The 13331-nt window shown below is 40.6% G+C and overlaps 1 protein-coding gene across 5 annotated transcripts in view; it reads right to left on the bottom strand.

Annotated features, from left to right (window-relative positions):
• Window positions 1-13331, bottom strand: part of pde1a (phosphodiesterase 1A, calmodulin-dependent) — a 386755-nt gene that overhangs the window by 53239 nt on the left and 320185 nt on the right. For all 5 annotated transcript variants that reach the window (XM_055637850.1, XM_055637851.1, XM_055637853.1 and 2 more), the window contains 3 exons: window positions 12081-12147; window positions 11874-11990; window positions 9138-9278 (listed from right to left, as the gene is read on the bottom strand). In XM_055637850.1, coding sequence (XP_055493825.1) covers window positions 9138-9278; window positions 11874-11990; window positions 12081-12147 — 325 coding nt within the window. The remainder of the gene's footprint in view (window positions 1-9137; window positions 9279-11873; window positions 11991-12080; window positions 12148-13331) is intronic.

The following is a 13331-nucleotide window of genomic DNA, read 5'->3' as shown; positions in this document are numbered from 1 at the left end:
AATGAGTTGTCCAAGCAACAGGACCTCTGTGGAGAACGCATTTGGAATGAGTCGGGACATTGCCATAACACTTAAACAAAAATGCAATTGTCCATACTTGCCGCCTGCTTCTCCCATTCACTGTGATAGTGGCTCAGCATAAAGGGATTGCTCAGGAGTTGAAATAAGGAACTGCAGGTGCTACATTACAAAAAAAAGACACAAAGTGCTGGAGTAACTCAGCAAGTCAGGCTGTATCCGTGAAGATCACAGATAGCTGATGTTTCGGGTCAGAACCCTTCTTTAGATTGATTGTAGGGGAGGGGTAAGGAAGAGCTGGAAGAGAGGGGGGAGGACAATGTGTGGCAGGTGATAGATGAACACAGGCGAGAGATAACGGGGGTTTGACAGGCCGCTGATTGGACAAAAGCCAAAGATGAAAGAAACAGGGGTGAGATGAAAGAATTGAAGAGTTGAGCCAGAGGAAGGAATGTAGGTGGAGGGGAGGGAGAGGGGAGAAATATGTGTGCATCCAGCTGGGGCACAGGGGAGTTACCAGAGGAACAGGCCTGACCCCACACGTTAACTGAACTCACACTAACAATCAAGCAAAGGGTGGTAAGCATATGGAACGAGCTGCCAGAGGAGATAGAAGTAGATCCCATTACCATTTAAAAAAAAAACATTTGGGCAGGTACATGAGTCGGATAGGTTTAGAAGGATATGGGCCAAAAGCAAGCAGGTGGGACTAGTGTTGATGGGGCATGTTGGTCGGTTGGCCTGTTTTTACACTGAATGTCTATGGGCTGTGAGGTAAAGATAGATTAGCCAAGATTGAATGGCAGAGTAGACTCGATGGGCCGAATGGCCTAATCCTGTTCCTATGACTTATGAACGTGAACTTTCAGCTCGAGACCCTTCTGATAAGTCTGATGAAGGCTCCCGACCCAAACTGACACCTATCCATGTTACTCTGGCACTTTGTATCTTATTTTAACATCACGTAGATTTCCAGGCAGCACTTGTGTAGCAACAATGCAGACCGCCTCTGAGAGGTTCAAGGTCGCTTTAAGCGGCACTATTTGATGCCGTCCACCTATAGTACTGGCTACCTAATGAAATGTCTGGCAATTGAACAGTCCAATTCTTTTTGATTTAAACCATTATAATCATTATAATTAGCTGACAGCATGGTTAGCATGCTACATACTGACACTGCGCAGACTTGTGTTAATCCTTCATACCCATGTTGGAGCCTGGAGATGTAAATTGCGTGCAAAATACGATTTGTTGCAGGAACAAACTGACATGAATGAACATTTATCAAGCATTTCAGTATCCGTGGTAAAAGCACTTGAGATGACAAGTCTTACGTCTAAATGACTTGAAACTAAACATAACATGCAGCTGGGCACCTGATGATGTGTTTATTACAAAATTGAGCCCATGCACAAAAGCAGCCTTGTTTGTTGCAATGCATGAATGGAAGACCAAACAATTTATTTGGAGCAATTAAATGTATTTTGTGATCAGGCTGATAAAATATCTTCCTTCAATTAATTATATTACTAAATGTAATATAGTTTAACAATAAGCATAGATGCAATGGGTCACTAAATGCCTGGAAGTGAAGTGCCATTACATACTCCATTACATTCTATTTAAGGGTAACCATCAGTGCATGCAGGCAGCTTGGAGAATAATAAACCTGGCTTAGTTGAAGTAAGTAGGAAGGAAGAAGAAGACTAGAGTCAGTTATTAAAGATTGGATAGCAGCACATTTGGAAAGTGGTGAAATCATTGGACAAAGTCAGCATGGATTTACGAAAGGTAAATCATGTCTGACGAATCTTATAGAATTTTTCGAGGATGTAACTAGTAGCGTGGATAGGGGAGAACCAGTGGATGTGGTGTATCTGGACTTCCAGAAGGCTTTCGACAAGGTCCCACATAAGAGATTAGTATACAAACTTAAAGCACAAGGCATTGGGGGTTCAGTATTGATGTGGATAGAGAACTAGCTGGCAAACAGGAAGCAAAGAGTAGGAGTAAACGGGTCCTTTTCACAATGGCAGGCAGTGACTAATGGGGTACCCCAAGGCTCAGTACTGGGACCCCAGCTATTTACAATATATATTAATGATCTGGATGAGGGAATTGAAGGCAATATCTCCAAGTTTGCGGATGACACTAAGCTGGGGGGCAGTGTTATCTGTGAGGAGGATGCTTGGAGACTGCAAGGTGACTTGGATAGGCTGGGTGAGTGGGCAAATGTTTGGCAGATGCAGTAGAATGTGGATAAATGTGAGGTTATCCATTTTGGTGGCAAAAACGGGAAAGCAGACTATTATCTAAATGGTGGCCGATTGGGAAAGGGGGAGATGCAGCGAGACCTGGGTGTCATGGTACACCAGTCATTGAAGGTAGGCATGCAGGTGCAGCAGGCAGTAAAGAAAGCAAATGGTATGTTAGCTTTCATTGCAAAAGGATTTGAGTATAGGAGCAGGGAGGTTCTACTGCAGTTGTACAGGGTCTTGGTGAGACCACACCTGGAGTATTGCGTACAGTTTTGGTCTCCAAATCTGAGGAAGGGCATTATTGCCATAGAGGGAGTGCAGAGACGGTTCACCAGACTGATTCCTGGGATGTCAGGACTGTCTTATGAAGAAAGACTGGATAGACTTGGTTTATACTCTCTAGAATTTCGAAGATTGAGAGGGGATCTTATAGAAACTTACAAAATTCTTAAGGGGTTGGACAGGCTAGATGCAGGAAGATTGTTCCCGATGTTGGGGAAGTCCAGGACAAGGGGTCACAGCTTAAGGATAAGGGGGAAATCCTTTAAAACCGAGATGAGAAGAACTTTTTTCACACAGAGAGTGGTGAATCTCTGGAACTCTCTGCCACAGAGGGTAGTTGAGGCCAGTTCATTGGCTATATTTAAGAGGGAGTTAGATGTGGCCCTTGTGGCTAAGGGGATCAGGGGGTATGGAGAGAAGGCAGGTACGGGATACTGAGTTGGATGATCAGCCATGATCATATTGAATGGCGGTGCAGGCTCGAAGGGCCGAATGGCCTACTCCTGCACCTAATTTCTATGTTTCTATGTTTCTATGAAGGGTCTCGACCTGAAACGTCACCCATTCCTTTTCTCCAAAGATGCTGCCTGGCCCGCTGAGTTACTCCAGCTTTTTTTGTCTATCTGTAGCTGAAGTGAGTATGCTTTGTAAAAGATAGAAACTCTGGTAACTCCGAATTAGTAACTAACTCCGAATTAGTGAAATACTGTGTGTTGAAGCACCAGGCAATAGAGGAAAGTATGATAGAGTTGAGGTGCAGAGCACAATGCCATCATTGTTAGCTAATGTTAGTTCAGAATCTTTCTGAAACTTTCAATTTTGTGAAGTGGCTGTTGACTTCATTTGCAGCTTCCAACACTTCCAACATCGGTTAAAGATATTTATTATTAACGTCGATCAATCAATAAACATCCAAAGAAGCAAATTGAAAATATGCTACAACTGCATGTGGCTAATCTCTTTCACAATTTATCAATGTAGCCAAGTTGCCTCTTATAAATCTTTCTCATCCATCTTGCCTGTCAAAAAAATCATTGCTGTGATTGCAGAACAGATTAGCTACATTTTCCCCATTTTATAAAAAAAGAAAAGATCATTTATTTATGCTACCTCAAATACCTTATATTTCAATCATACATACATTCTGTTGGAGGCAGAGCTTGGTTTCAATTTTAATTATTAATTGTTTCTGCTTTGCACAAAATGTAACAGATAGATCATGTAACACAATCCCATTTAAGAGCCTCAAATCTTGCGGCTTTAGTATGGTTAGTAGCCTTAATTATAGTCCATTTAAATGGAGTGTCCCGCAACTCTAATGTCTTTGTATTTGATTCTTTCATTAGGAATGTGTAACAGTTGTTTTAGACAGTTCCACAATGCAGAAGGGAATTGAAACAACAAAACAGATATATATTCTACAATTAGCACTGCAATGTAACATTTTATGATGGGGCATACTATGTAACAGGTTGCAAACTGGCTTGCTGTCTTGGAAAACTGTCCGAGTCATCTGTCCGAGTCAGCATGGATTTACGAATGGGAAATCATGCTTGACTAGCCTTCTGGAATTTTTTGAGGATGTAACTAGGAGAATGGACAAGGGAGAGCCAGTGGATGTAGTGTACCTGGACTTTCAGAAAGCATTTGATAAGATCCCACATCGGTGATTAGTGGGCAAAATTAGGGCACATGGTATTGGGGGTAGAGTGCTGACATGGGTAGAAAATTGGTTGGCAGACAGGAAACAAATAGTAGGGATTAACGGGTCCCTTTCAGAATGGCATACGGTAACTAGTGGGGTACCGCAATGTTCGGTGCTCGGACCGTAGCTATTTACAATATATATTAATGATTTGGATGAAGGGATTACAACTAACATTAGCAAATTTGCAGATGACACAAAGCTGAGTGGCAGTGTGAACTGTGAGGAGGATTCTATGAGAATGCATGGTGAATTGGACAGGTTGGGGGAGTGGGCAGATGCATGGCAGATGCAGTTTAATGTGGATAAGTGTGAGGTTATCCACTTTGTTAGCAAAAAACAGGAAGGCAGATTAATATCTAAATGGTGTCAAGTTGGGAAAAGGGAAAGTACAACGGGATCTGGGGGTCCTTGTTCATCAGTCAATGAACGTAAGCATGCAGGTACAGCAGACATTGAAGAAAGCGAATGGCATGTTGGCCTTCATAACATGGGAGGTTGAGTATAGGAGCAAATAAATCCTTCTCCAGTTGTACACGGCCCTAGAGAGACCACACCTGGAGTATTGTGTGCAGTTTTGGTCTCCAAAATTGAGGAAGTACATTCTTGCTATTGAGGGAGTGCAGCGTAGATTCACAAGGTTAATTCCCGGGATGGCGGGACTGTCATATGCTGAGGGAATGGAGCAGCTGGGCTTGTAATCCCTGAAATTTAGATGGATGGGAGGGAATCTTATTAAAACATAAGATTATTAAGGGTTTGGACACGCTGGAGGCAGGAAATATGTTTCTGATTTTGGGGCAGTCCAGAACCAGGAGCCACAATTTAAGAATAAGGGATAAGCCATTTAGTACAGAAATGAGGAACCACATTTTCATACAGAGAGTTGTGAGTCTGTGAAATTATCTGTCTCAGAGGGTGGTGGAGGCCGGTTCTCTGGATACTTTCAAGAGAGAGCTAGATAGGGCTCTTAAGGATGGCGGAGTCAGGGGATATGGGGAGAAGGAGGAATGGGGTACTGATTGTGGATGATCAGCCATGATCACATTGAATGGCGGTACTGGCTCGAAGGGCCGAATGGCCTACTCCTGCACTTATTGTCTATTGTACTTAATCCTCAGGGCCTTTAATATATCAAAAGACACTATTTCTTATGAATGGGTGGCATCTCTAAGACTATTCAGTTATCTGTGGGATGAAGGTTTTTATCAACATAGGGAAATAGTGTTTCATTACAATTAAGTATCTAATGAGAATTCTATTTAACGATTCACACATTTAGTTGGGAATAAATAGTAAATTATTTAAATTTAATGGTTTTGCATTAGCAATTTAGAAAATGATATAAATGGCTTTTCGACAGGTCATAGTGAAATGGTCATTTTTACAGCAAATATAAACATAGAAACATAGAAAATTGGTGCAGGAGTAGGCCATTCAGCCAGCACTGCCATTCAATATGATCATGGCTGATCATCCAAAATCAGTACCCCGTTCCATCTTTTTCCCCCTATCCCTTTTCCCCCTATCCCTCAAAGAATTTTATGTTTCTATAAGATCCCATCTCATCCTTCTAAATTCCATCGAATACAAGCCCAGCCGACCCATTCTTTCATCATACGTCAGTACTGGTATCACGGGAATTAACCTGGTGAACATATGCTGCATTCCCTCAACAGCAGTAATGTTCTTCCTCAAATTAGGAGACCAAAACTACATGCAATACTCCAGGTCTCACCAGGGCCCTGTACAACTGCAATAGGACCTCCTTGCTCCTAAACTCAAATCCTCTCCCAAATGGCTTTCTTCACTACCTGCTGTACCTGCATGTTTAATTTCAGTGACTGATGTACAAGCTCACCCAGGTCTCGTTCCACCTCCCCTTCTCCTAATCTGACACCATTCAGATAATAATCCGCGTTCCTGTTCTTGCCACCAAAGTGGATAACCTCATATTTATCCACATTATACTGCATCTCCCATGCTTCTGCCCACTCACCCAACCTTTCCAAGTCACCCTGCAGCCTCATAGCATCCTCCTCATAGCTCACACTGCCACTCAGCTTTGTGTCATCCGTAAATTTAGAGATGTTACATTTAATTCCCTCGTCCAAATCGTTAATATATATTGTAAACAACTGGGGTCCCAGCACCGAGCCTTACAGCACCCCACTAGTCACTGCCTGCCATTCTGAAAAAGTCGCATTAATTCCTACTCTTTGCTTCCTGTCTGCCAACTAGTTCCCTATCCATGTCAATATCATACTCCAAATAGAATTTAGAGTGCGAAACGATTTAAAACGAGTGAATTGGGACATTTTGTTTGATGGGAAGAATGTGAAGGAGAAATAGAGGACATTTAAAGATGGCATCTTTATGTCCCTGTTCGGTTGAAAGGAAATAGTAAAAATTGGAAAGAGCCATGGTTTTCAAGGGAAATTGGACACGGTTCGGAAAAAGAGAGAGATCTACAATAATTATAAGCAGCATGGAATAAATGAGGTGCTTGAGGAGTGTAAAGAATGTAAAAAGAATCTTAAGAAAAAAATTAGAAAAGCTAAAAGAAGATATGTTAAATCCAAAGGGTTTCTACAGCTATATTGATAGCAAAAGGGTAACGAGGGATAAAATTGGTCCATTAGAGAGTCAGAGTGGACAGCTATCTGCAGAGCCAAAAGAGATGGGGGAGATATTGAACAATTTCTTTTCTTCGGTATTCACCAAGGAGAAGGATATTGAATTATGTGAGGTAAGGGAAACAAGTAGAGTAGCTATGGAAACTATGAGATTCAAAGAAGAGGAAGTACTGACACTTCTGAAAAATATATGTGGATACGTCTCCAGATCCTGACAGGATATTCCCTAGGACCTTAAGGGAAGTTAATATAGAAATAGCAGGGGCTATGACAGAAATATTTCAATTGTCAATAGAAACGGGAATAGTGCCGGAGGATTGGCGTACTGCGCATGTTGTTCCATTGTTTAAAAAGGGTTCTAAGAGTAAACCTAGCAATTTGACGTCAGTGGTGGGCAAATTAATGGAAAGGATACTTAGAGATAATATATATAAGCATCTGGATAAACAGGGTCTGATTAGGAACAGTCAACATGGATTTGTGCCTGGAAGGTCATGTTTGACTAATCTTCTTGAATTTTCTGAAGAGGTTACTCTGGAAATTGATGAGGGTAAAGCAGTGGATGTCATCTATATGGACTTCAGTAAGGCCTTTGACAAGGTTCCTCATGGAAGGTTGGTTAAGAAGGTTCAATGGTTGGGTATTAATGGTGGAGTAGCAAGATGGATTCAACAGTGGCTGAATGGTAGATGCCAGAGAGTAATGGTGGATGGTTGTTTATCAGGTTGGAGGCCAATGACTAGTGGGGTGCCACAGGGATCTGTGTTGGGTCCACTGTTGTTTGTCATGTACATCAATGATCTGGATGATGGTGTGGTAAATGGGATTAGTAAAGTATGCAGATGATACTAAAATAGGTGTTGTTGTGGATAATGAAGTAGATTTTCAGTCTACAGAGAGATTTAGGCCATTCGGAAGAGTGGGCTGAAAGATGGCAGATGGAGTTTAATGCTGATAAGTGTGAGGTGCTACATCTTGGCAGGACAAATCAAAATAGGACGTACATGGTAAATGGTAGTGAGTTGAGGAATGCAGTTGAACAGAGGGATCTAGGAATAACTGTGCACAGTTCCCTGAAGGTGGAATCTCATGTAGATAGGGTGGTAAAGAAAGTCTTTGGTGTGCTGTCCTTTATAAATCAGAGCATTGAGCATAGAAGTTGGGATGCAATGTTAAAATTGTACAAGGCATTGGTGAGGCCAATTCTGGAGTATGGTGTACAATTTTGGTTGCGTAATTATAGGAAGGATGTCAACAAAATAGAGAGAGTAGAGAGGAGATTTATTAGAATGTTGCCTGGGTTTCAGCAACTAAGTTACAGAGAAAGGTTGAACAAGTTAGGTCTTTATTCTTTGGAGCGCAGAAGGTTAAGGGGGGGCGATAGAGGTCTTTAAAATGATGAGAGGGATAGACAGAGTTGAATTGGATAAACTTTTCCCATTGAGAGTAGGGAAGATTCAAACAAGAGGACATGAGAATTAAGGGACAGAAGTTTAGGGGTAACATGAGGGGGAACTTCTTTACTCAGAGAGTGGTAGCTGTGTGGAATGAGCTTCCAGTGGAAGTGGTGGAGGCAGGTTCAATTTTATCATTTAAAAATAAATTGGATAGGTATATGGACGGGAAAGGAATGGAGGGTTATGGTCTGACTGCAGGTAGATGGGACTAGGGGAGAATAAGTGTTCGGTACGGACTAAAAGGGCCGAGTTGTCCTGTTTCCGTGCTGTAATTGTTATATGGTTATATGTTATATAAATACCATATGTTCTAATTTTGCACACTAATCTCTTGTGTGGGACCTTGTCAAAGGTTTTTTGAAAGTCCAGATACACCACATCCACTGGCTCTCCCTTATGTATTCTACTTGTTACATCCTCAAAACATCCAGAAATATTTCCCCTTCATAAATCCATGCTGACTGTTTCTTCTTGGAATATATCCATTTGAAAGTATTTTCAGGTTAGATCCTGGCAACCATCATTTTACTCAGCATGCTCATCGAAACATTAAAGCAAAAATCCGCTGGGCAGTCGCTTTAGATGTCACCCTCTTAAAACAGTTGTGTTTCAATGCCAGAACAAAAATAGCTTGCAATGCGAATGATTTTGCATTGAATTTTTGGCAATCTTCCAAGAATGAGTTGAACCAAACTGTTGCTCAAAGCTTTGAACTATCCAGCGCAAACATAAATGCACATTCCTGGCAAAAAAGAATGAAGCTATGCTGACAATCTCTTACCATAATGCCAGTGTGGAGCATGAGATAATGCACAGTCTGGGCCACATCTGCTGCATGGATTAAGTTATGGTAAGGATTCTTGTACTTGCTATAACCTGCCTCCAGGGCTTCAACAAAAGTTATTAGTGAAGCTGCAGGGATCTATATTAAAAAAAATACTTGCGATTAGGAGATAAGGTAGCATGCATTCAATCACAAACTTGAAATACTATTACAAAATATTAAGATTCCAAAACCAAGCACTGTTAATAAAAAAATGTTGAGATTCATTGTTTGGCCATTCAAATGCTGATCAATAATAATTCAGTCCATAAAGAAACTTGCACAAACAATTAAAGAACATTAGTTATTTAAAACAACAATAACCAGTTAATATTTCTACATGTCTATATATGTAGACTAGATACTTCTAAAAGCCCAATGACAGTTAATTAAAATACCACATAATTGATTTGATAAGAATTTTTCAATTAACTTGCGCTGTCCAATTCACAATTATTATTCAGAAAGAGATTAATATTATGAAATATCTGACATTTCTTAGCCTATTACATATTACTATTGGGAAAAAGGCATGTTTGACTCACTTAGTTGTGTAGAATTAAGAACTGATTAGTGTTTGATAGTTTTATATTGGCAATTTTGCATGTTTATTAGGCAATATCAGACATTTGCCATACTGACAATGCAATTTTATACTACATTTTAAGTCTACTACATTTAGTTTTCTTGTTTTCAGCCATAGGCATTAACCTTACATTGAATATGTAGGGATGCAATTTTCTAAAACACAGCTTTTACACTTGTATTTAATAAACAAAGTTTAGTTTAGTTTAGTTTAGTTGTGTTTAGTTTAGTTTAGTTGAGATACAGCGTGAAAACAGACCCTTTGGTCCACTGAGTCCACGCTGACCATCGATACACTAGTTATATGTTTTCTCACTTTAATACTAGGGGCAATTTACAGAAACCAAGTAACATACATATTTAGGTTATAGCAAGTACAAGAATCCTTACCATAACTTAAACCTGCATATTTTTGGAATGTGGGAGGAAACTAGGGTAGGTGGAGAAACCCATGCAGTCATGGGGAACTCCACACAGACAGCACCCGGAGTCAGGGTCAAACCCAATCTCTGCTGCACCTGTATCCACCCATCACTTGGCAGGCCATGTCGCACCCAGCTATTGCAGGTTTCTCCCCTACTATAATCAGACGTGGAAGGGTTTTGTCCTGAAACACTGTCTATCCATGTTCTCCAGAGATGCTGCCTGACCCCCTGGGTTGTTCCAGCACTCTGTGTCTTTCCTGCAACAGTCTTGTTGACCCTGGATCGGAAATTGCTCACTATTGCTTGTTAACTATTGACGACCCAGAGATGAGAACTGAGCAATCCTGCAGCCATTAATCTATTGACGGCAGTTTGGAAGATTAAGACTTCCTCACTCAAGTATTCACTGTCATTAAATAAGTCCATCCTAAATCCTGAGAATCATTACATTTAATGATGTCAAATTCATTTAAGTTACCAGGCTTAAGAACACTAGCTTCTGTTTGCCTGAGTGGTTTGCCTGAGGGCTGATCCAAAGGTTTGAAGAGCACAGACATGATTCTTTGTCCTCTCACAGGCAAGTCTAATAACCCACTAGAAATGCATGTGAAGGACACCAGTGGATGTATGGATTTTCTTTCTAGTATAGTGTATTAGCAAGTGAGAAATTATTGTACTTGTTCAGTCCTCCGATGATCAATATGGAATCTAGGTTGGCCAACACCTAATAAAACTTCTGGTGCTAATAACAAAAACTTCATTTAGTTTAGAGTGCACAGAGTGTTGAGATCAATGTGCATTTGCAGTTTAGGGAGACAGTCTTTGTTATTTGATCGATTCCACATGTTCTTTGATCCCCATTCCCCTTGTCCTGTTTTCACACCTCACATTTCCTTATCTATACACTTCCTTATCTATGCGCCTCCCACTCCCCTGACATCAGTCTGAAGAAGGGTCTCGCCCGAAACGTCACCCATCCCTTCTCTCCGGAGATGCTGCCTGTCCCACTGAGTTACTCCAGCATTTTGTGTCTATCTTCGAATTAAACCAACATCATCAGTTCCTTCCTACACACTTTGTTATTTGACATCTGATTTTAAATGTTGGCAGTGGCTGGCCTTGGAGCACTGCAGCAGGGTTTACATCCATTTAGGTGATTCCGCTAAATATTTTGGACTTGTTGCCTCACACCATGTATTTCTCAGCCTGATTAAAAAACCATGGCAGTGATTATAATGTCTGCCATGCTCAGTACATCATCAGCATCCACCCGGTTCAAAGTGTCCACAGAAGCAAAACGACACAACACAGGAGGAAAAATCTGTAGAAAACGAATCCTAACACAAACTATATTCTACTTTATCTGATGAACGTGTCTGCGTAGTCTTTGGGCGATAGGATTTTAATCCCACAGTTCCAAGGTTTTATTTGTTGATGCCAGGAATTATTGCATCATCGTGTACATCTGTGGTCTAATGTCTGCCAGAATGAATAGATTATTTTTAAGTAGATATTATTCAAGATAAACTAATTACATACATTACAATGTCCTGCATTTGATTGTCTGCCACATACATTTGGATTAAAACCTGGTAGATTTAACAAGAGTTTTTGTGTTGGTATTGACTTTTGTTAACCATTGGATTTATTTTAATTTAATACGAAGCTGTAAAATTCTCCTGACCCTGAAGCGATTGATAAGGTCGTATCGGGTGAACAGCTCATGCACGATGAACTTCAGTGCGTGGTCTCCACTGGCTTCATTGAGTGCGAACACATTAAATGACCACTTATCAACATCCTGCGGGAAGAGAAGAGATAGAAAATGTAGTCACATTGGTCAATTCTTTCCAACCTCATCATAAGTTTTAAAATGAGTGTTGCCACACACCTTGAGAGCAGATATCACTGCGGCTGGATAAGTCAGTCCTATCATGTTCGATGTCCTTCGGTACATCCTTGAATTCAAAACAATAAAGAAGGTATAAATCTTGCCAACAGATTTCATCAGCATCCCTAACATCTAAGCTATAATTCCCTGCTCATTCCAGGAACAAAGAAAATGGGAACTTATGTGTAGTAAGATTTTATTAAACTGCATGCAAAAAAGGGAATGTCACTCTACCTCAGTACATGTAACAATAAAGTTAAATTGAATCATGAAGCTTAGATTATCAGTTTTCCTTTAACGCAATTAATAATAATATAGTTTAAAAATGTTTCATTCAAGTGCAATGAGGAAAAGGGTGATGTTTGTCAGGATCTGTGTGGTTGGCAGTATCTCCTACACAATGTCACAAGTTGGCAAATCATGTACCATGGGATATTCCTTTAGGTAATTTAGGGGAAAATTATGATGCTGTGTCATAAATATAGAAAAAAGACCCAAAGTGCTGGAGTAACTCAGCAGGTCAGGCAGCATCTCTGAAGAAACTGGGTAGGTGATGTTTTGGGTTGGGACTCTTCTTCTGACTCGTTTTGGGTCAGGACCGTTCTTCCGACCCTTCTCCAGAACTCCAGTGCCTGACCCGCTGAGTTTCTTTGCAGTTTTATCTTTTTTTGTAAACCAGTATCTGCAGTTCCTTGTATCATAAACATATATGGTCAAGTACAAGAATTACAATGTTAATGGAAATGGGTGACCCAGCAGGTTTTTGATGAAGTTTCAAATTGTATATTAGTTTCACAGACAAACATATTTAAACCCTAGTCGAAACCCTTAAACCCTAAGTTTTAGAAATGCCCTTTGCCTAATCATTTGCTACACTTCTCTCCGTACCTCAGTTGCTTTTATGAAACTTCCTCTTTTTTTGTTAAGTTTCGGCATGACAGGTTCTTTTGGGGGTTTCCAAATTTACTGAGGAGGGGGAGAGTTGGTATTAGTGGTGGTGTTGGCGGTGATGGGGGTGACTGCAGCAAATCAGCAACTCTGACGTGCCTGAGCACAATAGATGAGTCTGCTGCTGAAGATAGACCAACACAGTGATCTTCTAAATCCAAGTGAAGCCACAATCAGCACGGAAGCATGGATTAACCCATTTGTACACTGCGGATATACGTTTGAGAGATTGTATGCTGAGTGTAATCCCTATGGGGTTTATCCTGATGCATTTGATGAAATTTACTTCCTTGTTAAATCCTG

Source organism: Leucoraja erinacea, chromosome 7 (assembly GCF_028641065.1).
Source record: "Leucoraja erinacea ecotype New England chromosome 7, Leri_hhj_1, whole genome shotgun sequence".
Lineage (NCBI taxonomy): Eukaryota > Metazoa > Chordata > Chondrichthyes > Rajiformes > Rajidae > Leucoraja > Leucoraja erinaceus.
This window is presented reverse-complemented; position numbering and strand designations above follow the sequence as displayed.